This window comes from Dermacentor silvarum, chromosome 2 (assembly GCF_013339745.2).
Source record: "Dermacentor silvarum isolate Dsil-2018 chromosome 2, BIME_Dsil_1.4, whole genome shotgun sequence".
Classification (NCBI taxonomy): domain Eukaryota; kingdom Metazoa; phylum Arthropoda; class Arachnida; order Ixodida; family Ixodidae; genus Dermacentor; species Dermacentor silvarum.
Genome location: NC_051155.1, coordinates 38,827,861 through 38,847,008, shown reverse-complemented (window position 1 = coordinate 38,847,008; position 19,148 = coordinate 38,827,861). Strand labels below are relative to the sequence as shown.

The 19,148-nt window shown below is 45.8% G+C and overlaps 1 protein-coding gene across 1 annotated transcript in view; it reads left to right on the top strand.

Moving 5' to 3' along the window:
* The window catches only part of LOC119439972 (membrane metallo-endopeptidase-like 1), a 306,684-nt gene that overhangs the window by 124,073 nt on the left and 163,463 nt on the right, over positions 1 to 19,148 (top strand). The window contains exons 8-9 of the mRNA XM_049662691.1: positions 8,469 to 8,567; positions 18,116 to 18,193. Coding sequence (XP_049518648.1) covers positions 8,469 to 8,567; positions 18,116 to 18,193 — 177 coding nt within the window. The remainder of the gene's footprint in view (positions 1 to 8,468; positions 8,568 to 18,115; positions 18,194 to 19,148) is intronic.

Genomic DNA, 19,148 nt, shown 5'->3' with positions numbered 1-19,148 from the left:
TGTTTCATGGCCTACATGGCATGCATGCCATCACATTCATGTCATGAGTCCTCACGAGTCCCTCTAGCTCTGCCTAAGAGACCTTAAGGCGAAAGCCTCAGTCATGCCCGTGACTATGACTTCGACCCTTAACATTTAGCCCTTTCCTTGACTTAGTACCACATCCGAACCCGCTCCATTGTTTTTAGTGTTCATCTTTTTTCGATGAGTCACTGTCATTTCTGCTGAGTCATGGTCATGACTATGACCTCAAACGCAATCCATTAGTGTTTCCTTCACTTAGTACCGACGTCAGAGCTCATTCTAGTGGTTTTTGAGTGTTAATCTTTTTTCGCCGAGTCATTGTCATTTTTGCTGAGTCATGCTCATGACTATGACTTTAACCATCATCCTTTAGTGTTTACTTCACTTAGTGTCCACATCCGAACCTTTCCAGTGGCTTTTGAGTGTTAATATTTTTTCGCTGAGTCATTGTCATTTTTGCTGAGTCATGCTCATGACTATGACGTCTACCATAATCCTTAAGTGTTTCCTTCACTTAGTACCCACGTCCGAACCAATTTAAGGTGTTTTTGAGTGTTAATCTTTTTTCGCAGGATCAGTCATGACCTACATGACACGCAGGTCACCACATTTATGCCATTACATGTCATTTATGTGCGTCATACACTCTTCTCATACTATGCCTATTTTGGTACATACGAAGTTAACGAAACGACCATGAGAGCACCATGACTTAGGCGGCTGTTTCATTACCCACATGACACGCATGTCATTCCATGTATGTCATGACCTAATATTTATGTTCCTCATACACTCTTGTCATTCTGTGTCAAGTTTGGCACATACCAAGTTAACCAACCGACCATGAGAGCACAAACACGTAGGTGTCTAGATAGATAGATTGATAGATAGAAAGACAGATCCTATTAAGGTGGCAAATGTTCGCCAAGAAATGCTTCGCATTTAAAATCAACGAGGAGGCCCTAGCGCAGTACTTAAGTTAAGTTGACTCCTCAGTCGCACTTGCGTTACTACTATTGCTTCGCCGTCTAAAAATATAACAGCCTTCGTGAGCCGGGCTAGTGCGGGGCAAGCCGGTTTACTTCCACAGTAGTGATGCAGGACATAGTTTCAGTATGTTGCGAACATCGCCTACCACCCTCTGCTTGCTCCTCTTTTGACTACCACCGGCGTAAAGAGGCTGTCCCCGTAGTTTGCTGCTCGTAAGAACTTGCCCTTCCAGGATGCTCTTGCAGCAATACGACGTTCGAGCGATGTGGAGTTATGTCGTTTTGCTTGCTTAGGGTCACGTTCACGTTCCATGGACTCGCTCTTAAGCGGCTTTGAAAGGGTCTGTTTGTGCAACCTAAACAAAATAATGGTGTTCTCCCCGACCTGTGCGACACACCTCGAACGCCTTTCTTCGACGTCGTGCGCTGCAAGGTTGCAACTCGGTTCTCCGAAAGGTCACTTCGGGTCGAAGCCAACTTACCGCCCCCGGTCATCTCGTCAACTCAAATGGCGTCCGCACTGATCTTGCGAATATTCATGATGTCCTCTATTTTCATGTATCGGTCTGTGCCAAAAATGTCACCAGCTTTTGAGCCTGTGCTCAACTTCCGCTAGTCTGTGAAAACTTTACTTAACTTGCCCATTTTCTCACAAACCTTCTTAATAAAATAGTTTTTCGGGGACATAATTTTGCGGGGACCACTGAATTAAAATGTGGGTACTGCCAAATGTAAGTGTTGCTGAGGTTGATAATAGTATTTCATGACAGCGACGGCCCAAATTGTCATTGAAGTGTTTTGGTAGCCTACATGAATGTGTAAGGACGACGACCGCAACACGAGCAAGGCGGCATGACACAGCAAAATCACGGCAGCCGGACGACGACGTGGTGACTATGGCGGCGCGAAGACTTTAGCATGAAAACTATGGCATTGTGACATCTTCACACCTGTACTTTCTTCGCTCATTGGTTCTACTGAGGTCGCATACTCCTCCGGACAATCGTTTTATGTAGTGCAGATCTCCCGAACTGCGGGACGTGATCGAACGCAAGCTCTAGTGAACGGGCAAGACGAAATGGCGTATCTTCACAAGAGGCGCTCAACAGACTTCGCCGACGAACGCGCCCCGCAAGTACCAGCCTAGGCACTATAGAAACGTGACACAGTGCCAGTACCAACGATAGAATCAGACCCGCAAAACGTCCCAAAGATCTTGTGTGAGAACGTGTGCATAAGGAAGAGCTAGTTGGCTTTCGGCGACGAAATCGTCCTTATATGAGATAGGTCTCGCGCGCGAGTGCTTGCCCTTTGCCTTAAGCGAGATATTCGGCCACACGGCTAGCAGAGTCTATTGACGGTAGCAAGTTGAAAGCTATTGCTCCAAAAGTCAAGCTACTGCCTTCTCACACCCGTTATAACGCTCCTTACCCCTCCGATTATCCCTCGCTTTGACGCATCCTCTCCAGCAGAGGTCCCTACAGATGCTAGTTGCTACGCAGTGTGAGCTATCTACTAGCGCTCTTTTCAAGTATTCTCAACGTAGCCTAGCTCGAGTTACATGATAGCACGCTGTTTTCTCCTGCAGAACGCGAGCATTCAACAACAGAGCGCGAATACTTCGCCATTGTTTCGGCAGTAAACAAATGCAATCCCCAATAGATAATAAATCTGTCGGCTATTTACTGTTTCCAATGATCAGGTTCGATTCTGGCATTACGCGATCTGACCTGTTGCCTATGTTCAATACAATTTTATCTAAATTTATTCACGATCATGGCACATGGGGCCAGGGCGCACAGGCAATAAAGAAAGACGCAAAAATTGCGGCTTGAGAGAGATCTGTCATGCTTAAATCATGCGGTATCAACAGTTCTTGTTTCTTATATACACGCATCGTAAGAAAAAATAAAACATGACAGCTTCTCTGCGTTAACAATTAAGAGAATATAAAAAAAGACAGCAGTTACAAATGACGAGTGGAAAAAATACTTCATATAGCTTATCAGCTCTCTTCTTAAGTTAGGGATCATTATTATTGGGAGTGATAATTGCTCACTAATGTTAAGTTTAACAAAACTTTCACGATAATACATCTTGCAGTTTTCTATTTGACATTGCACGTAAATCAATACTATCACGTAAGAAGAGTTTATTCAATAATGTAGGTCGCCAAAAACGGCACATTTGATTGCCATAGTTGGTTCTGCAACTATTTACGAGCCAGTTATCGGGTTTGTGGATAGTGTATATGCTGTAGTTGTTTTCTAGTCTGGCAGGATTTGTCACTGAAGTGTCCTTGTTGTTGTTTAGGTTCATGAACACTGCAAAATCTTCTTTTTCTCCATATTCCAATGAAATCTATATGCAAAAACGCCCGTGTATTGTACATTGCGTGCACGTTAAAGATCTCCCGGTAATCAACATCAATCTTGAGTCCTCCACTACGGCGTGCCTCATAATCAGATAGCAGAATTTGCTAGCTTCATTTTCTGAACCACGCTAAAAAATATGGCGTCATGGTGAGATTTATTATTGGATCTGGGCACGTAATGGAATGACGAAGGGCCAACAGAAAGAAAGAAATCAATGAATTCATTTGCCAGCTCGGTTCCTGTTATTTATCAGTCACCCTGCACGAGCGCAAGTGATTGTTTTTTTTGTATGTGTGCTGTGACTGTCCGTCGAGTGGGGTAAACAATTTAACGTAATACTGTGGTTTTACAAGGCGAAACTCTGTCGCAACGTGATTCCTGTAAGCTTCATAGCTTTTACGTATATAAAGTTACTTAATCTGAAAGAATTTCCAATACAGTTCGTCTCTGTTGCTTATGTGCCAGGGCAGTGTACTTGCAATTCATTGTTTATTTATTTATTTGTACAAAATACCTCTAAAGGCCCTTGCCACCGAGGGTATTACATAGGGGAGGGGGGGGGCACAATTACAATGACAAAAGGAACACATGTTACACTATACTAACAAGTTAGAATTTTGTTATAAAGTCATAACACTATCCAACACTATACAAATAATAACAGCTATACAACCTACATACAAGAGCATTAAAGAAAACGAGAATTATGATAGAAGTATAATAAATAAAACAAAAACCCAATGCACATCGAGATAACAGTTTACATAAGGATTACGCTGTAGTACTGGCAGACAGTAGATGTAAAAAATTATCGTGACCTGTGGTGGTAGCAACACGTGGAGGCACAGTGCTTCAGTCAGTCATAGTGCGTGGAATGAATGAATGTGCGTAGTTAAATCAACGACATGACAAGCGCTTGACTTTGAAAGGATGGTCGCGTCTATCAAAAATAGCAGATGATAAACAAAAAAAGTCGTTATGAAGAGTTGAGTGATGATACAATTTATGAAAAAAGTGATAAACGTGCAATTTTACGGCGGAGAGATAGTTCTTGAAAGCCAGCACGTTTCTTCAATGCTGTGATGCGGGTATGACGTGAATAATCAGAGTATATAAAACGCACTGCGCGGTTCTGCAGTGATTCAATGCTATTTATTAAATATGCTTGATAGGGGTCCCAAATTGCCGAAGCATATTCGATTTCAGGTCGGATTAGAGAGGTATAACGACGTGATCGGATCTGGGAAGGGGCATGCTTTAAGTTATGTTTTAAAACCTAATGACCGATTAACAGATGCAACAGTAAGGTTAATATGATGCTTCCATGTTAAGTCAGAATAAATGTGAACACCGCGGTACTTATAAGTGGTTACCAACTCAAGTGGATTATTATTTAAGGTAAATGCGGTTAAAATTCGAGACTTACGGTTAGTGAAAGACAGATTTTGTTTAAGAAGAGTTAAGTTGCATGAGCCAGGTAGAGCACCGTGCTGTTACTGGGTCAAGGTCATATTGTAGGGCAAGGTGATCATCATTAGAATAAGTTTTACGGTAAATTAAAGAAACGCTCCCCAAACTTGAAAATCGGCACGAGCTTAGCTAACCGCCAGTTGCTTGGAAAGAAACCAGATGAAAGAGACTGTGAAATATTAGCGGACAAGATGCGATGAATACCTTCTGATGACTTCACGAGTATTTTGTTGTTGAAACCTAGGTGATCAGAGGCTGATGAATTTTTAAGTTTCGTGAGTAAAGATAAGATACCGGTCTCACTAATAACTATTTCGGACATTGGGATGTTGGAAAAATTCATTGTGACAGGGGCTAAAAAAGGCTATTCTCGGGTAAAAACTGATGTGAATGCTTTACTGAAAACTTCAGCGCATTCCGCCGCAGGAATACTGCCTCCTGCAGTATTGCTGCAGGCTTATATCGGGGTTATATCGGGATTTTAAGGATTGATTGTCCGCCATAACTTGCGAGGGTTGTTTGTTAACATTGATTTTAGATTGCGTGGGAAGAAATGGCGATGAGTAGACATCAGCACCGACTGATATTCCTTATCGCAGGCTTTGTAGTGTTGCCAGGAATCGGATTGCCTGTTTAAGTCGGCCTGTCTGTAGAGGCGTTTCTTCTTATCGTTAAGGCGACGTAGATGGCTATTAAACCAAGGCGCAGTGTTGGTGCATGGTATGCTAATGATAGGTATATAGCAAGCTTTCGATTTGGTTCCGCATCAGGCGACTATTTTCGCTCTTGCAACCGTGGGAATTTAAGCTCGTCTGCTTCACTTTGTGTGCAATTTTCTATAGGAGCGCCGGATGAAAGGGTGTGTCGGAGCAATAACAAGTGAATCCCGCACTCTTAAGTGCGGTGTCCCACAGGGCAGCATTTTATCGCCGCTTCTGTTTAACACACTACTCGCCGCGCTTCCGTGTCGCTTGCCTCGAGACAGTGACTTCCCTGTGAGCATAGCTATCTATGCAGATGATATTGTTCTGTTGATAAGCGGCCCTTCGCACCTTGGCCCGTGGCTTCGTGCAAGCTTGCAAAGAGCTCAGAATGCGACTTCGGAGTACTTGGTTGAAGTTTGCCTGCAGATATCACCTGCTAAGTCGGCTGCAATAGCATACCACCCTAAACAATGCGCTCGCCGAACAATCAGCCGACTGTACCTTGGCGAAACGCCGATAAGCTGGGTGCGACAACACCGTTATTTGAGGCTAATTGTGGATGATCGCATCTCTTGGCGTACTGCCGTTAAATTCGTGCGAAAGAAATCGCAATTCATACTTAAGTATGTGGCCGCCTTGACTGTTAGAGGTGCTGGCTGTGACCAAACAAGGGCTCTGCAGGTGTACCAGTCATCCGTACTCTCAGGCATGATGTATGCCTTAGCATTCCTGAACGTACCACTAGTTTGATGGCCCAACTGTAACGTGATCATCGCGTTGCCGTTCGACTAATGCTGGGATTCCCTCGTGAGGCGCAATCATTTCGATTACTCACTGAAGCATATGATTTACCTATAAGGCTACAAGCAGACCGGAGAGCTCTATATCATATTGAGCGTCTGCACCGCGCATCGAATGATCAAATGCTCCTTGATCGTCCGATTCACCGCCAGTTTTCTGGCATTGGAAAAATGGCGGCATTATTTATGAACATTACTGACATTTCTGAACATGATGCTTCAGTTACGCCTTCGCCTCCGCAAGATATCACCAAACACGCACTGCCCATTTACCTTACAACCCCTGACAAACAGAAAAAAGTCTGATATGCCTGTTTCGGTCATATTCCAATTGGCTCAGCCGCACATGTTCGAGGGATTTCTGGAGTACCTTCAAGTATTTACAGATGCATCTGTACACAGCGACGGTCAAGGCGCCTCTGCAGCTTTTTTCTGCCCTTCAACTCAAGTACGGCGTATATTTTATATACCCCATCCAGCCTCGTCAACAACTGCGGGGCTAGCAGCAATTAATGTTGAACTGAAATACGTGCTAGAGGAGTTAACCACGCCGAAGATTGTCATACTTACGGACTCCCGTGCTGCCCTTAGCAGATTACAACGCAGTCAGGTTGAGTGCGCAGCATTACTCACTTTGCCAACAAAATTTTTTCACGTGGCGTATCTCTCTTTGCTCAATGGATACCTTCGCACGTAGGGATCGCCGGAAATGAAGAGGCTGATCGACTGGCTTCAACTTGCACTCATAACAACTGTGCTTGCCCTAATATTTTGTGCAAGCTTGATGACGCTCGTCTGCTGATTCGTCGCCACCTACTCAAGCAGCATCCCGACCAGAGCGTCGCAAATGGAACGTTCCCGCCGCGTGTTAGCGGTCGAGGCTCGCCTCGTCGCGCTAGAGCGCAACTACTCAAGCTAAGGGTTGGCTGTGTTAACGTGCACGAACGTTTATACAGACAATGACGTGTGACCAGTCCATCGTGTACGTCTTGCGTTGGCTGCGAGACACTTCAGCACCCGCTTTCAGTGCGCAACGCATATCGCTAGTGAGGGACTATCATCTCCTTGGCCGGAATGTTCCCGCCTGAATGTTGGACACAAGAATGTTACCACAACGGGATGTTGCACACAAGCAGGACACTTAGGTTAGGCGACAGGCTTCTTCGTCATTTTAACACCATGGCTGCCGCCGTCGTTTGGTGGCGATGCTTCCAGGACGTGGACGATTGCGTAAGTGACTTTCATCGCGTAACGACTTTCAGTGACTTGGAATATAAGAGGAAGCAAAGAAACGTGTATTTCGCAGACGAAGATTCTACCTCTACATAGATCTAGACCTGTCAGCCTTCTCCTACCTCCTTGCATTTCTGTCAAAGGTAGTTGCGTGATACTTTAGGTAAAAAGAGCAAGAAGGACAAGCCCTTCAATGTCGGTTTGAAAAGTCCAACGAAAGCGAAGTATGTTCGTTGAGGACATATCATGGCTTTGCAAGGTTGGTGAACACTCTATGGCAGAGCCGAAGGTCGCAAACCACAATAGCTGCAATAAGGCTTATTTAATGAACTGATCTAGCAGGATTTATGTTGGAATGCATGTTTTCTTGTTCAAAAGCTTAGGCATGACTCAAAGACATAAGGGACAAACTGGTTTGTCAATTCGCGCAAGTAAGTTAAACACAGTGGTTTTATCTTTTGCTGCTGAATAAGTTGACAACGACAACGTTTTAGCAGCGTGACATAGGACCTAGCGCCTTTTTCACCTCTCCTGTGGTGCCGCTTGGAACAATATTGTAAGATCAGTCTGTCGTATTGTGACAACACAAGATGTTCCAAAATAATGCGAGCAGGCTTGTGAGGTTAGTATCGCAGTTGTTTTAGCGTCTAAGCGATTTTCATAGGTGCCGTTCACTACACGGAATATTCTCTACACTAGGCTCGTACATAATTGCGAACGTTGGCACATAGCCAAGGCAAGCCATTTTATTACGCAATGCCGTTGTTATGGTACTTATTCTGTATTCTGATTGTGTAAAGTTACTTGCAGCACTGTCGTATGAAAGGCCGTGCAATTTGTTTTGTGATTTGTCATTGTTAAATGCTTTTTCAGGTGTTGAACATAGCCGAAATGATTCGTGAGACATTCAACGCCACAATTGAAAATGCCGACTGGATGAACAACGAGAGCAAAGCTATCCTGCAGCAGAAGGTATGAACAATATAAGTAACCTACAGAAAAAAAAGCTACCAAAACCAATTTTATTGCTATAGAAATTATATGGCCACTCCTAGCGTCTCGATCACTCCAAAGGCTTGAGAGCGGCGTCACCTCGCGACGTCGCTGGCTTTAGTTTAGCCTACAAGAGCTCGGCGGCCTCCCCTTCGCGTGCCCTTTGTACGGCGATGACGAGCGGGGTCGATAGGGCGACGAGGACCTGAAGCGACGGGGGGCGGCATGTTCGATCTCTCGCACGTAGGCCTCAATTTCTCCAGGCCACTGGCCAGCAAGGGGTCGTGGGTCGTGGACGTTGCACCTACGGAGCCCATCTGACGGTAGCTGCACTGCCCTAGGAAGTGGCCGGCTTCACCGCAGTGGAACGAATCGGTTGTCAATATGAGGTCCTCCAGTTATCAACCTTCCTCAGGGTGGTTTGCCGGAACCTATTTGAAAAGTTCGGCTGCTGTGGCGTGGCGGCGGCGGGTGGGTTTCCCATGGCCAGCACGTTGACCTTGCTCGGCTTTGCAAAGCGGCGGCGTAATTCAACACCCGCGGCACCGGGCAAGGCGGCGAGGGGGACGAATTCGCCTCGGTGGGATGCAGTGTGCCGAGGGCTTGATGTACCTCGTCCCGTACGACGTCGGCGAGTGACGAAATTTGTAGTTGCACACCCCGTAGCAGCTTGCTCAGCTCGTCGCGCACGATGGCGCGGATGGCATCTCAAAGGTAGAGTTACTGTATATGCTCCCTACGGGAGCAGAGTTGTGCACAGGTCCGCCATATTGCCCGCCGACGTATCCGTGTTAAGCAGAAAAGCCACTCATCTTGAATGCCGGATGCGGCGCGGCTCAGCTGCCGAGTGTGCTTGCTGCTTCATTCCGCGAAGGCCAGGTGGGGCGGCGGGTGCCAGTGCACAGAGGCTCGCGACGACGGTTGCGCGGCGGGCTGCAGTGCAGGCCTTAAAACTCTATGGTGCCGGCGCAGTCGTGAAGTTGCCTTTCCCTCAATGGGGTGCTTTTTGCCCATGTGACCAGATTTGGAGAATAGGGGCGCGAGCGGTGCGTTCAATCGGATGCGCAACTCTGCTCCCCAAGGAGAGCATTTACAGTGACTCTACTCAAAGGGCCTCCGCGGAGGCACTTCGGGGCTCGTCACAGTCTGATGCAGGGGCACGCAAGTTGCGGTCATATTGCCTTGCGCAAAGCTCGAACGTCTTCTCGATGGTGGCAGCTTCGCTAATCCACTCTGGGATGGCCCTCAGTGGGTTTCGAATGAGAGCGAATAAACGTTGCTCCTTGACGGCCCTCATAAGGTACTCAAGCTGCTTGTCTTCAGTCATGTTCGAACTACGAATGCTGCATTTTTGGCACTGTGCCAAGCTTGGTTAGCCTGCCTGCATTTGTGGCATGCCAGGAACGCTGTCGCGCGTAGGCGCCGACGCGTCCAGCTCTAGTCACGCGAAATGTCGCGATAGGAAAGGTACCTCCGAACATGATCGCTCGAGAATGCCTTCCTACATGCATAGTTAGGTTAAACCAAGACCGAGCAGCAACAAGTTAATACCTAGCAGCAGAAGCAGCCAGTAAGACTTGAGAATCGGCATTTTCGCTGTGCCTAAGCTTTGCACGACCGAGTGCAAACTTGCCCCTAATAAATGCGACGCATTTTTTGGCGAACATTTGCTACTTTGACAGCATCTATCTATCTATTCATCTTTATATCTATCTAAATATCTATCTAAATATCTATCTAGCCACCTACGACTTTCTCCTCTCATGGACATTTCGTTAACATGGTATGCACCAAAATTGGCATACTATGACAAGAGTATATGAGGAATATAAATGATATGTCATGACATGCGTATCATGTAGGTCATGGAAATGACCCAGCGAAAAGGATTGGCACTCAAAGACCACAGAAATTAGTTCGGACATGGGTACTAAGTGAAGAAAAACTACAGGATGAGGGTAGAAGTCATAGTCATGAGCATGACTAAGCAAAAATGTCAATGACTCAGCGAAAAAAGTTAAACACTCAAAAGCCACTGAAATGGGTTCTGACGTGGGTACTAGGTGAAGAAAACACTAAATCATGATGGCAGAAGTCATAGTCATGAGCATCACTCAGCAAAAATGACAATGAATCAACGAAAAAAGTATAGCACTCCAAAACCTCTGAAATGAGTTCGGACATGGGTACAAAAGGAAGTAAACACTAGGCGATGCTGATAGAAGTCATAGTCATGCGTATGACTCAGCAAAATGACAATGACTCAGTAAAAAGATTAACACTCAAAAACCACTGGAATAGTTCGGACGCGGGCACCAAGTGAAGGAAACACTAAAAAACAATAGTAGAAATCATAGTCATGAGCATGACCCAGCAGAAATGACATTGGCTCAACGGAAAAATATTAACACTTAAAAACCACTGGAATGGCTTCGGATAGGGTACTATGTGAAGGAAAAGGCTAAGGTTGTTGGTCAAAGTCATAGTCATGACCTTGACTGATCAAAAATGACAATGACTCAGCGAAAAAAGATGAACACTGAAAAACCACTCAAATGGGTTTGGACGTCGGAAATAAGTGAAGGAAACACTAAAGGATTGTGGTAGAAGTCATAGTAACTAGCATGACTTAGTAAAATGACAGTGACTGGTAGAAGTCATTGTCATGACCATGGCTGAGCATAAATGACATTGACTCAGTGAAACAAGATTAACACTCAAAAGCCACTGAAATGAGTTCTGACGTGGGTACTAAGTGAATGAAACACTACAGGATGGTGGTAGAAGTCATAATCGCGAGTATGACTAAGGGGTTTGTCTCCTAGGTGTAGATAAAGGGACTCCTGAGGATTCATGACACGAATGTCATGACTTGCATGTCATGTAGGTCATGAAAGAGCTGCCTACGTCTTGGTGCTCTGATGGTCGTTTCGTTAAGTTGGTAGGCTCCCCGCACACTGCTTCGCGTAACATCGATTCCCACAGGGCGTGGGATCTGCCGGCTTTTTTTTAAATGCGAAGCATTTCTTGTCGAACATTGGCTACTATGACATTATCTATATATCTATCTATCTATCTAGCCGTATACGACTTTGTGCTCTCCTGATCTTTTCGTTATCTTGGTATGAACCAAAATTGCCATACTATGACTAGAGTATATGACGAACATAAATGATATGTCATGACATGCGTGTCATGTAGGTCATGACAATGAACCATCGAAAAAGATTAACACTAAAAAACAATGAAATGGGTTCGGACGTGGATAATCAGTGAAGAAAACACTAAAGGATTGTGGTAGAAGTCACAGTAACTAGCATGACTTAGTAAAATGACAGTGACTGGGTGACAAAAGATTAACTCTCAAAAACCACTGGAATTGGTTCGGATGGGGTACTAGGTGAAGGAAATGGCCAAGAATGTTGGTCGAAATCATAGTCATGACCGTGACTGAGCAAAAATCACAATGACTCACCGACAAAAATATTGACTATAAAAAACCACTGAAATGGGTTGGGACATCGGTACTAAGTGAAAGAAACACTAAAGGATGGTGGTAGAAGTATGAGTATGACTAAGGCTTTCACCCTAAAGTCTCTTAGGTGTACCTAAAAGGACTCCTGAGGACTCATGACAGGAATTTCATGACATGCGTGTCATGTAGGTCTTGAAAGAGCCGCCTACGTCTTGGTGCTTTCAAGGTCGTTTCGTTAACTTGGTAGGCTCCCTGCACACAGCTTCGCATAACACCGATTCCCACAGGGCGTGCGATCTGCCGGCTTTTTTTACATAGGCTCAGTATGGAATGAAACAAGTTTTAATCCTTATAAACAAGCACACTGTGGTATACGGCTGCTACTCCGTTGTTTTAGATAATTTTTCTTTCTGTTATTTTGCAATACGTCGCGACGACCATCACGTGCATGTTCGCGCGAGCGAACGTTGTTGGCGCGCTTCGAAGCATGGACGGAACGCCCAGCGAAACATAGATGGAACGTGCAGTGATAACTTTTCTTGACTAAACTTCTTGCGTAGCTTCTGCAGCGCTGACTGCTATGTATAGAACGGGGTATACAAGATCTGGCTGGAAAACAACGCTTATCTCCGCCGTTACCTGGGCTGTGCCAAGTATCTACGCGGATTTGCTATTTGGCTTTCTATGTCTTTACTTGTTGTATGCCAAATAATAATTAAAGGAATCGCCAGGTCTTTTTTGTCTCACGAAAAATGGATAGGCGGCGGATCTTTATAGTTCATTTGTAAATATTCTAGTTTGTTTCCTTGTCCTGTTGTTTGGTGCTTTCTGTATCTTATTCTTTTTATACATACGGCCACTCCCAACGGAGACTTTAGCTCTTCTTCACACACTCTCTTCCACCCTCAAAGTGCGGTCTCTGAAGAGGAGGTGCAAGCTCAAAAGAATTTAAATTATCTGAGAGAATTTGTTATCCTCATGCTTCCCGACCCCATACCTAGACGCCGAGGGGAAATGTGTTATTGCGCTTCAAATGCTTTTGCCATCAGCGAAACCTTGAAGATCAAGTTGTGGGTTTGGAGGAGTAAAGGCGAAGCTGTTCAATAATGTGAAGAATACATTGTTCTTCGAGTCTGTGAACGAGAACGTCGTGGTTGCAAAATATATCTCGCGCATACGCGTAATGTATCTGCAAAGGATGGGCATCGATGGTTACGCTGTTCACTGTGAGTTTTTAAACACTGCTACTTAGATAAATGCTTCGTAAAACAGCCAGCGCTAAAACGGGGCTGAGCAATAAGATGCAAGAGCGCTGTTCGTTTTTCCAAGTCATATACCAACTAGGTCAATAACATACGTTATATAAATGCATCAAGTCGTAAACAAAACTTTTAGCTTTTATAATATCACCATTTTCTAATATAGAACAAGGATGATAGCATAAGTTGATGCGAAGTGGCTGCACATCTTAGCAATGGGAATGTTTTGTCAGAAGCTAAGCATTAATGTTTCGGCAGCATGCATCTTATATACAGGGTGTCCCAGCTATCACGCAGCACGATTTAAAAAAAAGGAAAGTCATTACACGAAGCAAACCTGTTTTTCCTAGCATGAAAGAAGCCTGCGAATACACGCAAAATTCCTGGAGCGGCCAGTCGCGCGGCAATTCTGCGTGTATTCGCGGGCTTCTTCCATGCTCGGAAAACACATCATGTAGCAGGTATTGAGCGACAGAAAGCTGTATCGGGAGTTTTTCATGTTGCTCTACAATCTTCGCATTGACACTTTGATACTTAGGACAGTACTTCTCGAGTTAGATAATTAATGACAATTGCTTCATTAAATCTAAGAAACCAAAAAATTACTGGCGGCTATCCACTGTACTGGAAACAATACCCACTAGGTCTGCTTCCCGTAACACTGTTCCTCATTTTTTTAATCGTGCTGCTTGATAGCTCGGACCCCATCTATACAGAGACAGAAAGAGGACGGCGGTGACCCCACCCCCGTCGAAATATATTTCTGGCCACGCCACTGTAACACTCTCATCAAATGCGCGTGGGCATAGTCGAACGGTTACGTATATGCAACTTCACTTCGAACGATTCTTCCTAATTTTTACTGCAATTTGTAACCACGGAGGAGAACAACGTACCGCCTTGCGCCGCTGTAGTTTGAGCTGTGTCTTGCGACGCATTTTATGCCGCAATTGTTTCGTTGCCCCTTTCTAAAAATTTCGAAGCAGAAACAGCGAACACTTGCGCTTTGCGGCTGTCGACCCCTGGGCTAGTTTCAACACCAGTTTGGTATACAACCACCTTTTCTCCCCGCTCACAATGCTATGGGACCAACGTATCAGCCGCTTCGAAGACATTCAATCCCTGCACATAGTCCACGTCCGCGACGCCTCTTTGCTGGACGCCATGGAGGACATCGATCTACTTTGTGCTTCTGACATGCTTTGAACCCACATTTCTACCCTATGCATCCAATGTCAACGTGGATGTTGACGTGAACGCAGTTTGCACTGAAGCGATGATGCCATACACCATATTGCCGCCACTTAGACACCGCATCTATTTGGCGTGTATGCAGCTAGGCCCCTTTCCAGCGTTTACCCCTAGACACGCTCGTCCATCTAGCAGCGCCGCCAGCATGTCAACGCGATGTAGGTGAAAGACACTTAAGCCAGTTAACGGCACGATATGTATCAGAGAGATCATAACAAGGCAATAGAATACCAAACAGCATGCCACAAAGCACGAAAGAGCATGTGGCTCAGTCTCATCAAGAATAATTCATCGATGAATGACAGGCGGGTAAGGTAATCGGTGAGGATCTGAGAAAACTAGTGACGAAGCTAAGTGACGGGTTGGTGATGGCTGGATGGATGTAGAGTCTAGCCGAATGACGAGACGCAGGCGTTGCAGCGGAAAGCTAGAGGATGGAAGTGCCAGGAGACCGGGAAGTCCTGGCCAGGCAGCTGTGCTTAACCTCGGGTTTGAAGCGCGACCACTCGCATTCCGCCTACGGGTGCAGGGTGGCAGTGCATAGAGAAACAAAAATTAAGGGCAGTGCACAACCAGGGGAAGTTGCCAAGCGCTGGAAGGCATAGGTCGGCCCTTGAATGCTAGCCGCGGACGGTCGAAGTCGTGGTGGCAAGGGTCCGAAACCCGACGGCCCATCTTCAGCGTCTCCGCCGGTGCTGACCTTCTTCCTGCGTAGTTTCGTGGTACTCCGCCCACGTTCTACTACGCGCTTCGTATTTTTATTCTCACTGGGCCTCGTGTGACCCCAAGATTGTTTTTTTTCGAACAATTGATTAAGAGCGGCTTCGTGAACTTCCAAGATTGGCGCCTTTCCCTTTTAGTTTTTGACAGCCAAGCTGTTTAAGCCAGCCGTGATTTGTGGTTCGTGGTGCGAACAACAAAAAATAAAAGAAAATAAACTTTCTTGCAGAGGCGGGATTCCCACCCGCGTACCCCGGTCCTAAGGCGAGCGTCGTAACCACTAGGCTATACAGCCACGCTTGCAGGACATGCATTTATGCAAACGTTAATTAAGTTATTGCACATAGCCCACGTCCGAGACGCCCCTTTTCTGCGTTTGAGCGTTGTCGTCGTTTTCCAGAGCTGGTGCGTCTGATCCGAAAGTCCGAAACGCGCGAAAAGAAATGACAATGAGTAATAAGATAAAAAGTTTGCGCGCACTTCCGGAAAATGCTGGGCTACGATCGACCAGCTTCACTGTTTCAAGCGTTGCGCGGCCGAGTGAAAGGCTAAGCGTTTTTTTTTTTTCTGGCGGTGTGTGTCCTTGTTCTTGGTGCTTTGTTGTCGTCTATTTTGAAGCACAGCACTTGGGGGCGTCCGCGCTCGCACCCTTCGTTGTGCATTGTCTATCTGAAAAGCTTTATTTAAAGTACACGGAAGCTTGAGGTGGCCTGGAGGGGGCCACCTCTCACACTCACTAGCTGGGCTCCTCATTACAGGAGCCAATTGACAACCGCCGCAGCTTGTGCTCGATCGACCAGGGCCTTCTGGCTCGCCACATCAGAGCAGCCGAGCAAGGCTGCCTCCCAGTCCTCCTGGTAGGGTTTGGTCTTCGGGTGAGGTTTGTGGTTGATTGGCATGTCCACACCATGCGGAAGATATCCGAATACTTCTCCGCCCAGTGCGGGCATTTTCCTGTACAGGCAGGATCAAAGTTTTTTTAAAACTGCCGGGCACAGCAGTGTTTCGGTCTAAAGGCGGAGGAGTGTACGTTCCTTTGCCTTTGTAAAGCCCTTACAGGGCTTAAGATAAATTGTTTGGCCGAATTGGTATAGTTAAGTAATTTCTCGAAATGTGAGGGCCGGAATGCGTTCGGGATCCATTTCGGAAGGGCCTGAAGGCGTTGCCCGGAGAGTCAGAGCGCGGGCAGCGGCGTCTGCCGTTTCGTTGCCTTCGAGGCCCATATGAGCAGGAGCCCATACGATTGTTCCAGACGTGGGGGCCCCGAGGTAGTCACTGCTTTGAAGGATGCGAGACGCAATGAGAGGAATGTGCCCCCTGTTCAAAATTTCTGCAGGCCCCTCTCGAGTCGGTGATGATGACGCGCAAGTGCTGGTCTGCGGCGGCTAGCGCGATGGCGACTTCCGCCGCATGTTTTTTGTCTTGAGCTCTGAATGTTAGGTCTTCACCGCGACGTTTTCATTGACGACTGCGGCCGTGTACCACCCCCCATGGTGAGGGCCAGATGCGTCCACGTAGAAGATTCCGTGTTAGTTCCCATAGTGGCGGGCCAGTGCCTCCGCCCGCACATTCTTAGCCTTTTCCTTAACCTAGTACCCCATCCGAACCCATTCCAGTGGTTTTTGAGTGCTAGTAGTTTTTCCCCGAGTCACTGCCATTTTACTAAGTCATACTCGTGACTATGACTTCTACCACCATCCTTTAGTGTTTCCTTCACTTAGTACCCAAGCCCGAACCCATTTCACTCTTTTTGAGTGTTAATGTTTTTTCGCTGAGTCATCCTCATTTTTGCTCAGTGATGGTCATTACTATGACTTCGACCAACATTCTTAGCCTTTTCCTTAACCTAGTACCCCATCCGAACCCATTCCAGTGGTTTTTGAGTGCTAGTAGTTTTTCCCCGAGTCACTGCCATTTTACTAAATCATGCTCATTACTATGACTTCTACCTCCATCCTTTAGTGTTTCCTTCACTTAGTACCCACGCCCGAACCCATTTCACTGTTTTTGAGTGTTATAGTTTTTTCGCTGTCATTGTCATTTTTGCTCAGTGATGGTCATGACTATGACTTCGACCAACATTTTTAGCCTTTTCCTTAACCTAGTACCCCATCCGAACCCATTTCAGTGGTTTTCGAGTGCTAATACTTTTTTGCCGAGTCACTGTCATTTTACTAAGTCATGCTCATTACTATGACTTCTACCACCATCCTTTAGTGTTTCCTTCACTTAGTACCCACGCCCGAACCTATTTCACTGTTTTTGAGTGTTAATGTTTTTTCGCTGAGTCATTATCATTTTTGCTCAGTCATGCTCATTACTATGACTTCTACCATCATGCTTTAGTGTTTCCTTCACTTAGTACCCATGTCAGAACCCATTCAGTGGCTTTAGAGTGTTAATATTTTTCGCTGGGCTATTGTCATGACCTACATGACGCAAGTCATGATATTTATTTCGTGACCAATCGCGTATGTTCGTCATACACTCCTGCCATACTATACCAATTTTGGTACCTACCAAGTTAACGAAACGACTATGAAAGCACCTAGACTTAGGTGGCTGTTTCATGACCTACATGACACGCATGTCATGATATCATTTATGTTCGTCATATACTCTTGTCATAGTATGCCAATTTTGGTGCATACCAAATTAACGAAACGGCCATGAGAGCACAAAGTTGTAGGCGGCTAGATAGAAGGTAGATAGATAGCTAGATAGATAGATACTGTCAAAGTAGCAAATGTTCGCCAAGAAATGGTTCACATTTAATACATTTTCACTCTTCTATAGCGATTCTTTTTCTAATATAATTGCAGTTAAATGACATGGTTTTAGGAATTGGATGCCCGGATTATATTTTGAACATCACATATATTGACGGCCAGTACAAACACGTAAGTACATTTCCGAAATCCACGGTTTAATGTTTTCGCTAAATAAATTGGGATTGACTGCCTTTATACCTGTGCAGTTATGTTAATCACATTACAGCTGCACAAGTTCCACCGAAACCACGGGTTATGTGGGCTGGCCCTCCCACGGCCATTATTATCACACATATGGGCGCACACATGCACAACAATATGGGGATACAGCCACCTCCGTAGCTTAGTCAGTGGAGCACCGCGCTCTTTATGCAAAATTTGGGCATGCGGCTAACACCGGCGTCAAGTCATATTTCACGTCAATTTCATTTCTCTTTCGAACGTGTGCGCTATATAAATTAACCAATAAATTTAAGTACAAAAGTTTGGTTATTTCATCAGACTTGTGCCAGTATGTCTTCAAAGCCACTCACTCACCCTTTCTGTTCTAGATACAGCGTACTTGTGTGCCTACAGCCACTCCTATTACTACTATAAGCGTAGCGTTTAAAGGCAAGCCATGACAGAACTCTTCTTTCTGAGGTTTCACGTGCCAAAACCAGTTCTGATTAGGACGCACGCCCTAGTGGAGGGCTCCGGAATAATGTTCACCACCTGGGGTTCTTTAACGCGCACTACAACGCAAGCACACAGGCGTTTTTGCATTTCGCCTCCATCGACAGGCGGCCGCCACGTCCGGGATTCGATTCCGCCACCTCGTGGTCAGCAGCGCAACCCCTTAGCTAACTGAGCCACCGCGGCGTGTCTGACACGACTGAAATCAGTGTTCATTGCTAAATTACGCCGCCAGTTGTGTGCACTGCTGCGGAACACCAAATTTATTTTCAGTCCACCGTGATGGAGCCGTGATGACGCTTCGCTGGCAACTACGAGGTCAACGCTGCAATTCACGGCCACTGCGGCCACATTCACAATGCAGTGTATTTCGAATGGGGGAAATGGGAAAGCGTGCGTGTACAGTGGA